This window comes from Brassica oleracea, chromosome C4 (assembly GCF_000695525.1).
Source record: "Brassica oleracea var. oleracea cultivar TO1000 chromosome C4, BOL, whole genome shotgun sequence".
In the NCBI taxonomy this organism is placed as follows: domain Eukaryota; kingdom Viridiplantae; phylum Streptophyta; class Magnoliopsida; order Brassicales; family Brassicaceae; genus Brassica; species Brassica oleracea.
This window is the reverse complement of record NC_027751.1, coordinates 50,839,505-50,857,439: the sequence shown is the minus strand read 5'-3', so window position 1 is coordinate 50,857,439 and position 17,935 is coordinate 50,839,505. Positions and strand designations below refer to the sequence as shown.

The 17,935-nt window shown below is 34.1% G+C and overlaps 3 protein-coding genes and 1 pseudogene across 3 annotated transcripts; 2 read left to right on the top strand and 2 right to left on the bottom strand.

Moving 5' to 3' along the window:
- Positions 1 to 2,177: 2,177 nt before the first annotated feature.
- Positions 2,178 to 3,700, bottom strand: LOC106340672 (annotated as a pseudogene).
- A 744-nt stretch (positions 3,701 to 4,444) lies between these two features.
- Positions 4,445 to 6,791, bottom strand: LOC106339769. The gene is made up of 4 exons (XM_013778639.1): positions 6,281 to 6,791; positions 5,661 to 5,941; positions 4,825 to 5,058; positions 4,445 to 4,638 (listed from the first exon to the last, which is right to left on the bottom strand). Exons 1-3 carry the CDS (start codon positions 6,558 to 6,560, stop codon positions 4,993 to 4,995), a joined length of 627 nt encoding a protein of 208 aa, XP_013634093.1. The 5' UTR covers positions 6,561 to 6,791; the 3' UTR covers positions 4,445 to 4,638; positions 4,825 to 4,992.
- A 4,793-nt stretch (positions 6,792 to 11,584) lies between these two features.
- LOC106340080 (DNA replication complex GINS protein PSF3-like) lies at positions 11,585 to 13,405 on the top strand. The gene is made up of 7 exons (XM_013778945.1): positions 11,585 to 11,684; positions 11,871 to 11,940; positions 12,028 to 12,096; positions 12,177 to 12,277; positions 12,435 to 12,527; positions 12,866 to 13,005; positions 13,100 to 13,405. The coding sequence occupies exons 2-7, from the start codon at positions 11,893 to 11,895 to the stop codon at positions 13,204 to 13,206; spliced, it is 558 nt and encodes a 185-aa protein (XP_013634399.1). The 5' UTR covers positions 11,585 to 11,684; positions 11,871 to 11,892; the 3' UTR covers positions 13,207 to 13,405.
- A 358-nt stretch (positions 13,406 to 13,763) lies between these two features.
- On the top strand, positions 13,764 to 14,379 carry LOC106340408 (protein EARLY FLOWERING 4-like). Its single transcript, XM_013779287.1, has one exon. It carries the CDS (start codon positions 13,859 to 13,861, stop codon positions 14,195 to 14,197), a length of 339 nt encoding a protein of 112 aa, XP_013634741.1. The 5' UTR covers positions 13,764 to 13,858; the 3' UTR covers positions 14,198 to 14,379.
- The last annotated feature ends 3,556 nt before the right edge of the window (positions 14,380 to 17,935 follow it).

Here is a 17,935-nt window from a genome sequence, read left to right as displayed (position 1 = left end):
ATAACATATAAGAAAAAATCTAATTTTTTTTATTATATGGTTAATGTTATTGTTTTATTTTTTTTAATAATATAAATTTAAACAAAAATGAAGAAGGATGCAAAAATTGTTATCAAATCTTTATTATTCATAATCATTAATTGTCATATATATGTAAATCATATTAGGTAATTCTGTAGCTTTTATTTAAGGAAAAAATACACACTTTCTATATTTTAGGTTAATATAATGTTCTCTAGTGTTATATAATTATGGAATAATGTGTCACCATTAGATTAAACTATACTTTATATTAGATGCTCTAGAATTCTTTGAAATAGAATTTAGAAGACATTTAGAGTGCCACCTAGGATTTGGGGTTTTTTTTAATTAATACAAAATTACGGTTCTAATTTTTCAAATGCTTCTCAATTAATATATAGAGGATACGCCATAATTATTACACTTTATTTATGCCCTTGTCTATTTATTTTTGTAGATTTCTTGAAATTATAGTTTCATTTTATTACTTTTTATTTTAAAACCTAAGAATGTATAGGCAATAACCAGGTTCCCTGATTTTCTAGACAAACCTAAGATAAGGTTTCACTTTCATCTGGCCAAACAACAATAATTTTGTTCCCAATAAAAATCAAATTTAAAATTATTGACGGATTTACATTTTGCCCCAACCTAACTCTTACCGTTACCACTAGGTTATATTGGTTTGCATTTCATTAGTTACAACAAGCTAGTGTTGCAAAAGTAACATATAATCTCGTTTTGTGTACATGTAAGCTATTATGAGATGATTTTAAACTTTGGTACTATTTGTATCATGCAAAATTAAACCGTATTAGTCTCGGAAGAAACGAGACCAACACCTTCGCTCTTTCTCTTCTTTACTTTTGACCCCTCTTTGCGTTTACGTGACGCATTGCCAAGAAAAATATTCGCCTCCTTTATATTATTTAATTACCAAGAAAAATATCATATCTTCTGAAGAATATGACAAGAGGATTTGTAACTTTTCAAAAGTCAATATAATAATGAGCCACTATTCGTATTTTCAGATTAATCGAATACAATATATCGATTGATAATATTTTCTAAAACTAGGTATTCTGCCCGCACATGCGGGCATAGTATTTTTATAGATATTTATCTGTTTATGAATATTAAATCAAAACCAACATAATAAATTATTAATTATATTTTTAAAAAGATAAATCAAACATTAAACTTTATATTTTATAATAAAAAATATTATTACAGATAAAAACACAACATATTTAAGAATTATCTTATGTTTTAAAAATATATTTTATTTTTGAGAATTTTATTGTATTTACTTATAGTCAATTATCAAATATAACATATAAATAAATATTATTAATATATATTCATTAGTTTTTATCAAAATATATATATGCTTATTGTTGTGTTAAATTTTAAAAACATTCACATATATTTTAGAAAATTTATTTATTTGTTTGATTAGCATTTAATTATAAATTTTTTTATATCTAACTATAAATTTTATAATAAAATATTATTTTCAGATAACCACAGAATATATCTAAGAATTATCTTATGTTTTAAAACATGTTTTTATTTTTGAAAATTTTATTATATTTATTTATAGTCAATTATCTAATATATGATATAAATATAATAGTATTAATAGAAATTCGTTTTAATTATTTATATTTTAGATAATTCTTATTATTATTATTAATTTTAGTCACTTATTTAATCAGATATATTTTAAATTAGTTTTTATTTTTAACTATTTATATAATTTATTCATTAAAGGTATTAACGATTTATTATTAATTTTAATCATTTTTTTAGTCAGATAGATTTGAAATTCGTTTTTATATTTTGACTAATTTATATAATTATTCATTAAGGGTATAAACGATATTAACCGCTCTAACTTTTAACGTGAGAGTTCCGTTGCAAAATTTTACTTCGCAAATAATAGTATAGATGTTGAACGTCCACGGTGAATTATATCTTTACAGTATGTGAATGAATAATTACCATCTTCAACATAGTTAGAGCTTTTTTGAAAGCATATTTTCAAACATGAAACATCTCTAGTTTCCTTATAATAACATGCAACGCAACTGTATCATCGATCACATCTTAATCAACAGAGAACGATATGCCATGCATGGATTATGGATATATGATATTCCAATTTTAACAACACCAAAACCATACACAAATTTGTTTAAATTCTACTCGGTCAATCGAGTATATCACAGCCTCTATGATAAACATACATTTTACGATTTTAAATTACTTCCATAACCCAAAGATATAAAGGCTCGCTAATTGTTAGGGTTGCAAGGAAACTGATGGGGCCTTTGCCAGTAATGGCCGCCTGAAGTCCAAAGATGAGAAACGCGACCATAGCGAGACGAGAATGTTTTATCTCTGTCAGCTTCAAGGTATCCAACTTCTCTGGGTCAGGCCCTAGTCCCAACGGGTCAAAAGACCCACCCGGGTAAATACGTTTCTCTGGATCCAGCTCAGCGTTACGTTGGAACTCGATGTACCCCATCACTAACACCTCGATCCATATCAACGTCGTCAAGGAAAATGGCAATGGTTGTCCCAAGTAGGATGAACCTTCCACCAATTCCACCTAGTATAGGTGGCAACAAGAAATCGAACCAAACCAAAATTCATTAAAACCGAACGGTAGAGGAACAAAAACCGAGTAAACTTAATATACCAAATACTTATTAATATTTATATTTTAACAAATAAATTGCATTGGAATCTAATAAATTATATCGTATTAACTAAACATTAATTATTTATTTTTTCTATTTTATTATACCTCGTTATATATCCAAAATCGAATGACTGAACCAAAAGTAGACGACTGATGTAGATTAAAACCAACCTAACCAAACCAAACCGAAAAACTGAACCTAAATCCACATATGCCTCGTTCGGACACTTTGAGCTGCATCAGAATTTTAATAACTCTTGTCAATCATGCAAAACGTTCTCGTTTTCTTACAAAAAAATTGTATTATAGTTCCATGACTGACACGTGAACAAGTATATCAGTGACGTTGTAAATGAACGTACCTTTCCGGCGTCTTGCCAGGCGATTCCGGTAAGACCTTCAACGGCAATAGCGCCAAGAGTGCCAAGCATGGCCCACCTTCCATGTATCAGCTCGCATTCTCTGAACCGTTGGATCCCAAAAACTTCGGTGTATGGCTGAAACGGCGTCGGTTGGATCTCCCACGAGTCCTGAATGATCCCAATGACGTCACCGCCACGTTCTTAGCTAGGTTTTGGTCAAGCCCGTCGAAATCGAACTGAAGATACTCAGCCGGTTTACCTAAACCGAACCGGTCGAAGCCACGGTCTCCATTAATTATTGATCCGTCTAGCCATTCCGCGGGTTTGCGCCAGGGAACTATACTAGTCGGTCATCGTCGTCTTGGACCTGCCTTGATTTCTTAGGCGGTGGAGCGGGTTTCATTTTTCCGAAACTAAACCCAAACCGGGCTTGGACTCTACCGGTTCCGGGTCTTGGATCTTGAATCCTGATCCCAAAGATACCAGAGGTTGCTGCTGCAGTGGTTGTAGCCATTTGAATGTGTCGGTGTGATTCTTTCTGCTTAGTGACTGATGAAATGTTATAACATGTGATATTTTAGATTTAAGAAGGAATAATAACGTTTAATGTGTGGTGCACTGGTGGTAGATGTAAGAAGCCTTATCCCAGAGCTATCTCATGTGATTGGTCCGTCTCTTCACCTTATTCTTTTGTGGTGTCTCTGTTTTCTTTGACTATACATTTTTTTTATCTTTTGTCCAAATGGTTGGTGTCTCCATTTAAGGTTTTTCTCTGATTTGTTTCCTTTTGTTGTTTCTAATGATCCTTTTGTCGATTTCACAAAAAGGAAAGATTTTGATCCCAGATGAAGTTCTCTCACTCTTTAAAGCCCATTTATGAAAAGCCCATTAGTTGACTACCTTGACAATCGAGGACTACCCTCCATATATTTATACCACAACTTCGTAGAGTTTGCAACAAGGTTACAGGAGGAAGGTAGAAACATGACAAGGAAGCAGGAATATCAATGAACAGTTTTCACGAAGACTTTCTTTCACTTATTAATTAAATAGATTGATGTATCATGTATCTTATATCAATAATGCAAATATCTTGGGTATACAAGATGAGTATATGATCTTAAAATGGTTGCTTTACGATTATATAAAAGTGTTGATGACGCATAACGGCATTCACAACACATTTGTTCTAATGCTTACTTACTACTTTTTGGTCGAAAATGCTTGCTTACTTACAACTACAACGTACATATTAAAACAAAATTCATAAAATATATACAAAACGGAGAGAAATTTTTTTTTAAATGCCTTGGGCATCTTTTCTCATTGATGAACTCTAGGTAATTTTTTTTAGACTCTAGGTTATTACAAAACAAACAAAACTATATTATATACAAATCTCACTAACTAATCTAATATCAAAGCTAACAACTGCCAATTCAACGGAGTTGTCTTGCATTAAAATATGTATAATTCTTATTAGGTGATATACGCCCCACTATCCGTTCCTCCCGCCTTTACAGACTATCTTTTGCCCTTTGGATCGTTCTGTTAACAGGAAAAAAGAAAGACAACATTATTAGCAAAATGGCTCTCAACTGGGCTCTGCAACTAACAATACTAAAAGTTCCTAACAAATAAACCTAACAGAAATCATTTTTATCCAAAATAAAAGAATATACGTATATTACGTAATCGAGAAATTAAAAAGAGGATGAGATTTGGGTAAGTTACCTGAAACTTAAAAGCTAAGGAGTTGATGGGTCAACACCGAAAGGCAGAAGAAGAAGCTCCATTCATACGTCGTATACGTATCTTTTATATTTATATACACGTTCATACAAGGTTACGTCATGGGTGCATGTATTTACAACAAGTATTCGAGTCTCTTGAAATACGTCGCTATTTGAGTCTCTCTTGTTGAAGGATCTTTTGATATCTCGGGTACACGTTTTTACATGCTGAAACCTGAAAAAATGGATTAATCAAACACATCAGCCTTATCAAATTTTAATTGTTCTATTTTGAGTATTTTTTTATGCAAAAGGAGATTTGAGATTTGGTCTCTATGAGAACACATCATGTAGCATGCGTGAGGCGTGACGTGTTATGTCGGATTAAATCATTTAAAATCTTGAAAAGGACGAAGAAAATTAGGTTTATACATTGCATGGTACACGGTTTCCACATGAGATTCTAACCTATATTACAAGAAAGTCTTAATACAACTTCAATTTTGTTTTCTTTTGTTTGTGATTTAAATGCAAGTTAAAATTCAAATCTTCTCCCAACCAAACAAGTTGAAAAGAATCTAGATCCTCGAGTCATGTATCAAACATTGACTATAACATCCAGTCATCCACATGCTAAAACTATTTCTGACCCAGTCTGACAAGGATTCATATCTTTGTGCAGGTTAAAATCTAAAAACAACAACTCATACTAGATTTGAAAACAATGCAACTTGGTCTCATTGGCCCTACACTATCTTTCAGTGTAATAAATAAAAAATTAAATTAAAATAATAAATTTATGTAATGGGGAGGAAGAAGAAGAGTGAGTAGACTTACAGCTTCGATGTCGATCTTGAAGACGAGAAGCTTTCTTCTCTCTCTACAACTTGTTCTATACGCCACAACTATATGACCGATGGCTAGAACAGAGGAGCAGAGAAACAGAGCAACTTCCGCCGCTTTGAAGTAACTACCTCCGCCGTCTCCGTTCGCCGGCTCGCCGAACACGAACGCAGCTTTTAACGAGACGTAGACTAGAGAAGAAACAGAGCAGATCATTGTTATCATTAGATATGGACCTCTTGATAACTTGGGTCCATCGCAAAGCCCGTAAACGCCTGTGCCAAGTAAAGAAAAGCAAAATTTTGTTAATGTGTGAAACAGAGTATGCAGTTCAGGAACAGAGCACTGTTGATTCAGAGTCATGGGCTCTTGCAAAGTTTGAATATTTACTATTGTTCAGGAACAGAGCAATGGGTAGAAACAGAGTATGCAATTCAGAAACAGAGCACTGTTGATTCAGAGAGTCATGGGCTCTTATAAAGTTTGAATCTTTACAATTGTTCAGGAACAGAGCAAGCATTTTTCAATGTGTGAAACAGAGTATGCAATTTAAAAACAGGGCACTCTTGATGCAGAGTCATGGGCTCTTGCAAAGTTTGAATATTTTTACTTACAGAGTATAACGGCGGATCTAACGATGGAGATTAACGGAATATCGATGAGGGAGTGGCGAAAATCGTAGTTGGTGAGATGAGAAGAGAGGTTCGCCGGCGCAGAGAGGCGGTGGAGGAGGGCGGAAGGGAGGAGAGCGTCGGCGACGGCGAGGAAGATCGGAGCAGAGACGAGGAGAAAAGAGACGAACATTGTGAACAAAACGAATACAGTTTTGATGCCTCTCCATAGAGAAGACCAGAACCTTCTGCTTTTGCTAATCTCTTCTTTGCTAAAACCCATATCGAATCAGAAGATTACAGAGATACAGAGAGAGGATTTGTTTTTGAGTGTAATAGAGAGAAGGTGTTCAGAGAGATTGTTGAGGGGATTTTAAAAAGGTGGACGATACAAAGCGATGATGACGAGGAGGATGATGATGCTCAGATAACTACTGGTATGTTGTTCATTTATAGAATTAGTGATTTTCTCGTTGGACTTTGGAATAATGAATATATAATTGCTGGCAAAACAAAAATGAATATAGAATTATTGGATTAGCTTGTTCATATTTTTTCCATATATCAATCATTGTTATTTGAACTTTTTTTTATTTGACCAGAAAAAAATTTGAGCTTTTTATTCTATTAACGTGTCTTTAATTCACTTATATTTTTTTGTTAATATATACATACATATCAGAATCATAATACCATTTAAAAAAAAGACAACGAAGCTAAGTAAAGATAATTGTGATCAATCCTAAGATTTTTTTGTCAGATTTTTTATTTATTTGTGGGATGATTTTTTTACACCAAATGTTTAATCAGTTTTCTTTTTGCAAATGATTAATCACTGGAATATTTAAAGTATAAAGCAAGAAAAAAATAGGAGGCACAAATTGATTATCTGAGTTTTTGGAGGTATTTTTGATTCAATCCATTTCGTCAGAATAATCAATTATCTGATCTAATCGTTTCGTATCCATCCGGATATTCGGTGTTTCGGATATCTAGAATATTTTAGATTTTTGACCGGATATCCAATTCAATCTATATAATTAAAAATGAATCAAAAATAATAATATTTTATTACAAAAAAAAAATTATTTACTTTTTAAAATTATAGTAACTAATAAAATAAATTTAGTAAATAAAATATATATGTATATATATATATAAATATAACGGATCAAATCAGATATCCGTTATTAAAAATCTTAGTATTTATGATTTGTTTCGTTTTTTACAGATATTGCATATTGGTATTTGATTTGCTTCATAGAGTTCTGGATATCCAAATTTTTTTGGTTCCAATTGAAACGGATAAGGAACCGGATCAAAATTTATAGATATTTTGCCTATCCCTAACAAAAGTGAATATAGTATATTGGAGTATGTTGATTTCTATATGTCTCTATATTTAAATCAACTTGATTGTCATTTGTCATTTTTCTTTGTATGTCTCTTTATACAAACTTTTTTTTTTTTGTAACACTATCTCTTTATACAAACTTGATGTTATTTTTTTAAGATAGATCATATCTACCAGAAGGTAGTCTGGGTGACACGAGAAGAATTGATTACGATTGACATATCAATTATAGTGTTATAATTATGAAACTATATGGTAAACTTTGTAAAATATACACAATATTATGAAATTATATATTAAGAGTTTTTTCCTTAAAATTCAAAAGTTATCATGTAATTTTAGATTCTGTAGATCTAAACTATCAGCTTTTCATATTTCCTATAAATTTACTTTTCACTTTTTGTTTACATTAAAATACGATTTTAAGACTTAGTGTGCTGAATCTCCTATACTATATTTGCGAAGTGATTTTGCCACATATCATTTCTACGATCATTTTTACAAAAACAAATGATGACATAGCTAACAAGATTGATGACATGACTAACAAGATTGATGACATGACTTATAGTTAATATGACATGGACAATCACATTTATTACTGACATATATTTTTGATAAACTTTAAAGAATATGACAATAACTAATACATTACATTTAATGTTGATTTATATTTTTGTTAAACTTCTTAAAATATGGTAATAATTCATAAATCATCACTAAAATAAATATATTGAAATATGCATTATAAATTTTGAAATACATTATTTAATTGTATTTTTATAATTATACAATTTTTATTACTAATATTTTCAAAATTTTCTACATTTTTTAAAAAAATTTAACAAATTGTTAATCGTAATTTTATTAGTTTCTTTCAGATATATACAAATTTTATAAATATTGTTTAGTTATAATTTTTAATCTTTATAATTTTTTAGTAATTTTATACAAGTTGATTTAATGCATTTAACCAAAATAAATAGATAAAAAATTTATCTAAGATTCGAATTTTAAATGTATTACATATATATTATTAAATGTAATTTAAAATAAACAAAAATATTTTTTCTTATATTTTCGCTTAAATAATCAACTTTATATTAAATATTAATCAAAAATAATAAAATATATAATATTAATAAATTTCATTTTAAATATAATTTAACTTTTAAAAAATTTATCACTGCACATGGGGCAGGAAAACACCTAGTGTCTTTGGAAAAAAAACATTGCTGAAATTTCTGATAACAAAAACCTTCCAAAACATACGTTAGGAAAACGTAAAACATCCTAAATAACTAGAAACCGAGATGTTCTAGACAAAATTCTGAGAGAAACTTCCTGGTCTTTGAGTAATTGACTGGTGATTTTCCAAGTTGACTATGACATAAATATAATTTTTTTGGTATGAAAATGACATAAATATTGTTTTGAAGTGGTCGTAATGTTCAAATTATAGCCGCCGTATAATAACGGTAATACCTAAAAAAAGCGTGAAGCATAGAAAAATCTCAAATAGTTGTGAATGTTTCATAATCTGTCCTTGTTTTCATTTGTAACTAATAGAGCCAAAATGGAGTCGAATACTTTAGAATTATCACAAAATGGCTATCGTTTTCTAGAAGTCATCCTTGATAAAATAAAGTTAAGTCCACGCCATGCCCATCCCCTCCCGCCGAATGTAATGAACCAAGACTCGTTAACACAAATATAAACGGGAATGGAGGAACCGACCGATTTTAACCATGTGACCACATGCGACTTTATATTGGCCGAACGTATCTCAAGGTTCTATTTTATATTTTGTTTACACTGTGCATTTGATATATAAAACTGAATAGTAAACACTAAACAAACCGAACCCATCTAATAATATTCTATTTCGTGTTAGATTGAGATCTTCAATGCTTTCTCGTCTAATGCTACCAAGCAAACACAGGAAGAAATAAATGTATGATTGCTTTTTTCTTATCAAACTTCCTTTTGTTTTGTCGTCTTATCAAACTCTGTTAAACGGTGCATATGAATATGCTTGTCAAATTACATTACCAATTTAGTTTTACGCAAATAAACTACAGAAACTCTAGTTAGACGTATCTATGCGTGAGTGTGTATATTAGTCAATTCATGGTAATGGGAATGTATATATATGTTCAGCGAAACATATTTGGAGATTTCGCATATTAAGATATTTTATGCTTAACTTAGATTAAAGTAATTATTCACTTATTCTTACATGGAATACATAAGTAGCAATCTGTATCACACTCTACAGCGCACACACCGAAGATGAGAATAACCGAACAATAGTAAATTGTTGTAACACTGAACAATAGCAAACTCATGTAAATATGTTATAGATTGTTTGTTTCAGTCATACACTATGCTTGACAGCTTGAGCATGAAGTTGAAAACAATTGATGTCACACCAACCAAATAACTAAGTTTTCATTAACAAAAAGTCCGAACAAAAAAAAGATGTAGGGAGGAATAGAATGTAAAGAGTTTAGGCCTACGAAACTGATCGGAAGTGAAGAAGCATATATCCAAAGCCAAGACATTGTAATTCACCAAAGACATACACTCTTCCTCCAAAGTCTCTTTCTCATTTCATGTAGACACTATTCATCGTCCATGTCTTTAACAGTAGCATGTACTAGCTTATGTACGCATGTGGTTGCTAGATGAAATGAGTGAAAAGTTTACCGAAAGTTGGTGTCTCTAGCCCGGCTAAATCGTACATTACGCCCTATGCAAAATTTGTTTTTATAAAAGTAATACAAATAATTTGTAAAAAGAAAAGATATATTTTTTTTGAAAAACAACTTTAAATTCTAACTAAAAACTTTGGAAAAATTTTGATCCCAGTGCAATTCTTGAACTGTCTATAGTTGATTCATAACATAAGATAGTTTGATCTCATCCGATATGTTTATACAGCCTTGTATGTGTTTATCTATATATTCATCTTTTGACATGCACTTCTTGAAATAATTTCCTATAGATTATGCATTTGATTAACTGTCTATTCTGAAGAATTCATGTATGGTCATACTTTTTTATTTTCTGTTCCTTTTTTTTTAGGTAAGAAAATTAAAATTGTATACCATTTTCAGATACAAGTAACAGAAAATTAAACTAAACAACTACAGGGGAAAAGAGAAGAAGAAGCAACATCTATCATCTAGTGGACAAAGAAACAATTAAACCGAAAACTACCTAGTAGAGCAGAGACATTGGCTTGACCACGCAGAGCATTGCCAAATGGTGATGATACCTTTGATGATACATGAGACCACGTTTTGATAATGTTGGCTTCCCCAGAACGCTGCTCCAATTGATTGATACCACCCCGGACAGCCCTGCAAACACAGTCGATGAAGACAGAGCCTCCCACTACCACTGGCTGACGGACGCTTACTGTTCCTTGTTTCATCAAAACTAAGTGGAAAATGTCAGGATATTTTCAGGAAAGTTATTTCCCCATATTGAAGAGTATGTTTATATTGGAATTCATTAACTGTCTATTCTGAAGAATTCATGTATGGTCATACTTTTTTTATTTTCTGTCCCTAGTTTCATCAAAACTCAGTGAAAAATGTCAGGATATTTTTCAGGAAGTTATTTCCCCATATTGAAGAGTATGTTTATATTGGAACTTGAGCTCCTCTAAGATAGTGACAATGGAGTTCATGGATGGTGCCCAAGTGAATAATGTAGTTATGAAATATCAAAAGCTTGGGATTCAGGCCCTATGAAATATCAAAAAGCTTGTAACCTTACTTGAAAGTACTTCAAATATACCGGAACCTGACGTGGACAATTTAAATTAAAAAGATTGAACCGGGATGGTACAGTTCTGTTCGCAATTTGATTTTGGTTTAATCCGAGTAAACCTGACTAAACCGTAGCCATCATATCCTCTTCTCTCGTCAGTCCGTCGTCGTCACTCAGCGCTCAAATCTGTTCTCTCCTTCGCAGTCGCGTCTCCTCCGTGACCATCTCCGCCGCTCAAAATCTCCCGCGAAATCGCTAATTACACAGTCGCTGGTAAACTTCTCGTCTCTCTCCGTATCCAACAATTCGATTTGTCTGTTTTTAACCTTCACAATCCGTTTATACAAAACCCTAAATTGAAATTGAGGGCTTTCCAATCGCATAACGCATTGTCGAAATCTGATTGATGGGTATTGATTTTCTGTCATGTAATCGCTTTTTCTCGATGAAATTTCGAAGCTTGGCTTGTGGAAGTTAGAGCATGGCCAGCAAGTACTATGACATTGACGACATACTTACAGAGGAAGAGGTTAAGCTTCTTCTTCTTCTTCTTCTTATCTTCTCATTTGTCAAATCAAATAATCTTTTTGTTTGTTTGGTTTGGTTTACTTTGCAGTTTGCTCCTGTGCTGTTCCATAAGCCAGCAAATCGAGTGACTATTGATCCAAGTGCTGAGACAAACTATGTTAGTCTTCTTTTTTAGCAAACTTTCATTGCCTTTGTGTTTTGAGTTCTCTCAGGGTTTATGTTTGTGTTTCCCTGCAGGTTGAGCAAGGTGCCAAAGTGGAGTTACCCTTTTGGCTTGCTCATGAGCTGCATTTGAGACAAGCTGTCTCCATTAACCTTCCTGCCTGTTTCGATCAAAAGTAAGTCAGCTTACTGTATTCAAGATTTTCGTTTCCTTCACTCTTTCTTTCTTTGTGCTTATCTAGCAGCTCCATGAACTGTTAGCTACCTAAGTGCTTCGTTTTTTTTCTTTTGTACCTTAAAAGTTCTTTCATAGCTTTATGTGTGTTTATGCAGGACGAGGCTGGAAATACAGGCTGATGCAGCGTGTGTGGATCTTAGATCACGATGTCCTTACTTCTACGAGTTCGGTTGCAAGTTACAGCCTTTGTGAGTCCTTCCTTTCCCCATTTTTTATTATCATTCATCTTTCACTTGTTTCTTTCCTGGTGTCATTATGTTCTTTGATCTTCTAAGAAGCACATGTTTTGGCGCATTTAGTTCTTTGTGTTTCAAAAGGTCATCATCCTAAGTTCAATCTGCCACATGAGATTTTTGCATTGGAAAGAAAATAGCTAATTGGTTAAGGTGTTCACTGACGTTTTATTGCAAACAGATTTATGAAATTTTAAGCAACTTTTCTTAAAGTCTTTGTCAGTTATCTCACTAGTCTGGTCTACATCTCCATGTTTTTCACAATATGTTTTGTCTCTTTGATCTGGAAACAGAGTTACAGATAGAACGCTCGGAATCTTGCTATCGACTGCGTTTAAGATCAGATACAAGGAGAGGCTGACAAAAGTTTTCACTGCAACTCATTTAACAGCTTCCAAGTTCTTGCCATTCTTGACTATAGAGGAAACTAGCTGTAATTAAAGCCCCTTTTTAATTCTTGTTTTTTTAATAAAAATTTAGTTACCATCTCCTTCACCTGAAATTACCATTGTTTGTTTCTTTTGTAGTGTACGAAGCAGCTCACTTGTCTATGACAGCCTTCAAGAAGTGGAGAACGGGAGGTCCTCGTTTCCAGAGAGCTTCGATACTCGGAAGAAAACGCAAGGAATCTTAATTAAATTGAGGTCCCTAAAACGCTTCTTTGTTGTTTCATAAACTTTAATTCTCTTTGAAGATTCGAGTTGTTTGTATGTTGTCATTGCATGATGATGTTTAGAATCATTTCATTATCTTATTAGTAATTATCAGACAATAGTGTGCTTTTGTGTGATATAAATATCTCAAAGATGATATGACAAGATAAGATTAGGTTCTCTGTTTGTTGATTGTGGTAGAGAAGAACCAATTACATTTTGGTAGAATTGTTGAATCAAACAGTATGGGGAATATGGTTCTTCTCCTATCTCTTTATTTCATATAAAAGTATTCACTTCACAATAAATATCTTGAGATATTTCTCAAAATAGGGAAAAAGTGCACAAAAAGCTCTGTTTTTTATTTCGCTTAACCAATCACTTCTCACACTCTTCCCCACGCGTGTGTTCTTCAATATTCGATCAGATACGAGTATTTGAGAACACGCGCTTGTGACTCGCCTGGTGCTTTAACAGAACTACTTGTCTCCGTGTCCATTTATCATCTTCTGCGGAAGATATTTACTATAAATATCTGATATCCCTTAGAGTTGCGAAAATACAAAAATCATAAGAAAATAACACGAAACAGATAAAAACAACAAATCTTCTGTCGATAAAAACTTAAGTTAAATGAAGAGGAACGGCGAGACTAAGCGGCGGAGGAACGTGGCGGAAGATGCGGGGCAGGGAGGAGAGGATCCGGCGATGTGGGAGAATCTAGATCGGAATTTCAGACAAGTGCAATCGGTTTTGGACAGAAACAGATCACTGATCCAGCAGGTCAACGACAATCACCAGTCAAGAATGGCTGATAACATGTCCAAGAACGTTGCTTTGATCCAAGAACTCAATGGAAACATCACTAAGGTTGTCTCCATGTATTCTGACCTCAACACCAATTTCTCATCGGCGTTTCACGGTGGAAAGAACGGACACGAGGGTGGTAGTTCCGGAACCAGAGCTAATTAATTAAATCATCCCGGATCAAATTGATCTTTCTTAGTTAGACCGGCCGGTTTGAACATTTTGAATCAGTCTGGTTAAACCTATGATAAGTTATGATGTGTTATGTTTAGTTTTATTGCAATGATTGTCGTTAGAATAAACCCATCATTTGGGTTGTTTTAATTATGGTTTTGAGTCTTTTTCAATGTGTCTCTACTGCAGTTTCGCTAATAAGAATAATAAATATTTAGTTTTAGCCATCTTTTTATCTATTTTGAGCCTTTTCTTATATCGTCATTGACATTAACGAAGCTTGTTGTTAGATTCTTGCAACTTGTAAAAGTTCGTTGTCACCTAGTAGTGATTCAATTTGGTATGACATGAAAACTGATCATTTAAACAATTGTTTTATATTGACATATCACGTGTGTTAAGGAATTCTTTGCAGATATGCTTAGCAAATGAACAGACTCTGACATTCATATTAAAATAAAGAGGAACACGTATGATGCATGAAGCTAATCTCTCATAATGATCTACATGAATAGAAAAATAAAGAAATTGAAAAGCAAACAGTGAGAAACAAATTAAAATAAGAACAATGGGTGAGGTTACTATTGTTACATCCAAGCAGATCATCTTGTTCATTCAGATACATTAGCAATGAAGACAGAACCGGCCATTGGGCCAAGCTAAGGAAGCAATTGATTTTACATTTACTATAAAGATACTTTTAGCCATATTTTTCCACTTTAGTCTAGTGGTAAAATCTGAAAACTTTAAACTTTCTTTGCTCAACCCAGGATCGAATCTCCGCTACAGCAGCCAATTTTTTTTTAATTTGCTTGTGGTCCTAGTTTTCCTAGGATCGGCTCTGAATGCAGAGACCATAAATTTTTAGTAAGACTAAAGAGCTTTGGTATTCCATTCGAGACCAATATATTTAGATTTCATGGGTTTTTAATGAGCTTACGTTGGATATTTTGGACCGACGTTGAGCTCACTAACTACTAAACAATTGATTATTTTTTTCTTACAACAAATAAAAGCTATCATGTAGCAACATCGATGCCAAAGCTATATAACTATGGTTAAGAAGTCTCGACCAATGTGTAAAATCCATTTCAAATACAAACCCAATACTCCATGGAATATCACTTGTGGCTTATTAACAAAACTGTTATGGGCTTTATTTTGCTTATCTTATTGGTCAACTTGTCAAAAGTATTGTTTTATCCAAAAATTTATAAAATTATTTGGTAAAATGTTTTGTTTTCAATTTGTAACTAATCACTTAATAAATGATTACTAAAAGTCAGTATATACCTAACTAGTAGGCAGTTAATGACATATTAAGGACCTAACCATAACCAATTGTGGCTAAATATGAATACTTGTTTGCGAATTACGTGTTTATTGATTTTTTTTCCTTTGATCTTTTTGGTTTTTTTGATCAAATAGATTATGATAACTAATGTAAGTTGATTCTTCAACCGATTTTCATATGTTTTTTTTATAAAAATTCATGTTTGCCAGTTCTACTGTTAACAACATCATCACAACTCTCGTCTAGATTTAGAGAGAGATTCAAAATCATCAGACTCTAGTCTCCAACCTCGCATCCAGGTCCATCTCACAGGAAGGGAGCAATCCACCCAAAAACCTTTCCAGCGGACCATCAGAAACTAGCGCAAGATCATCACTCTGCAAAAAGCTTTCCTTTGCCTCGACTCCATCAACCAGATTATCCCTCTAAAAAATTCCAGATTATATATGATGAGCTACTTGAACCACATTGAACAGAGTGTGTGTTGGACCCGAATATGACCCTCAGGTGAGGTACCGATAAGCGTGAGCTAGCATGTGGGTTGCGATAAGCCCATCATAACAAAGGGAGCTGAAAGCCGAGCTGACGACTGGACCTGGGAGACATCATAGCAGAGGTCACGACAGAAAGTGAGCTAACACCTTAAGAGACTCGGTCAAGAGGAGCCTAAAGCGAGCTCCGTAATTGAAGCCAAATATCTAGGAGAACAGTTGAAGGGTTGCCAACGAAACCTAGACTATATAAAGATGGAGAAGATAAAAGACAAAGGGGATCTCTTTTCCATATATCAACTTTTGTACTAGATTAAAAGCATTACGTATTCTTTAGTAATCATCTCAAGATACATTCCTTTGTATTCATCATCTTTCAACTCATCAATAAAATCATATTCATTCTTCAAGTTTATTTACGGGATTCAGCCCACGATTCTCATTCATCTCTCTTGACCTAACCTAAATCTAAGAAGTGAAACCTTGTCCCTCACACCTCCCTCCTCCATGGCTAAGAAGAAAAATCCCAAGAAACTCTCAACCAATCAGATCCCCACTGGATCTGGTCAGAAATCGTCTCAAGAAACCAAATTCACACCTGAAATCCCAGCAGTGAACAGTGAATCCGTGCCTCAGCAAGATCTTCCAGTCATCACTGAAGCTTCCACAGGCCAAAACTCACTTGTCGAGCCTCCGTATTCTGCTCCCGCAGCTGTCGGTGCCTCAGACCTGAACACTGAACCATCGCCTCAGCAAGATATCCCAGCCACCGCTGATGCTTCCTCAGGCCATGAACCTTTAGTCGAGCCACCACCTTCTGCTCCTGCAGCTACCGGTGCCTCAATCCTGGAAAACCTCAATTTTCAGAAGTCAGCTACAGCAACAAACAAAGAAGATGTTCATGTACCTGCAACCCAAACTCGACCAGAGAATCCTACAACTGTCCAGAATGTGAACATCGTTCCTCATCAGCAGACAGTTGAAAAACTAGCGACACAGTGGAAAGATCTTGTCGACAGCTCTGCTCCCAAAATGAAACCTACTGAGACCCCCCTTTCACCCTTGATTCAGGCGAGGCTTGCGTTCGTATTCCAAATGCTGTCATCGAAAAGAACAAGAAAGCTTGGGATTCATTCATCCTTGGTCAATTTTATGAAGACTCTCCTCCTCGTGGTGCTGTTCACGCCATAGTAAATGGCATGTGGAGCAAACATAAACGCGACATCTCCGTTTCTAAAATGGAGGGTCACGCTTTTCTCTTCAGAGTTCCCTGTCCAAATGCAAGACGGAGAATTCTTAAGCAGAGCATTTGGCAAGTTAATGGCCAGACCATGTTCGTTGCAAAATGGACCCCGGGCCCTTTGCAAGAAAAACCACAACTCTCGATGGTTCCCGTTTGGGTGGATTTCACCGGAGTTCCTCTTCAGTTCTTTAACCGTGATGCTCTTAAAGAAATTGCAGGCTTGGTCGGCCATCCCATCGGTCTGCATCCTTCTACTGAAAATCTCACAAACATAGAGGTGGCTAGAGTTTATACTGTTATCGATCCAAGGAAGCCTTTACCTGAAGCTGTCAACGCACAGTTCGAGACTGGAGAGATCAGGAGAATTACGGTCTCAAGCCCATGGCTCCCTTCAATTTGCTCATTCTGCAAAAAGATTGGGCATACAATATCTCGATGTTCTTCTGCTCCTAAAACCTGCACGACTTGCAACTCGGTAAAACATTTAACAGTCAACTGCCCTCGAACAAACCCGAGAAAGCATGTTGATGCAAATGCAAATGCGAGAAAGAACATTGATCCTACTGTGAGAAAACAGGAAAGCATTAATCTTAATGCGAGCAAACATGAAGGCGAGACCCAAGGGCATAGAGAAGGAAAGGCTCCGATCAGAAGCCTTCTGCCCATTGTTTCTAAGTCACAGGATGGTAAAGTTTACAGGC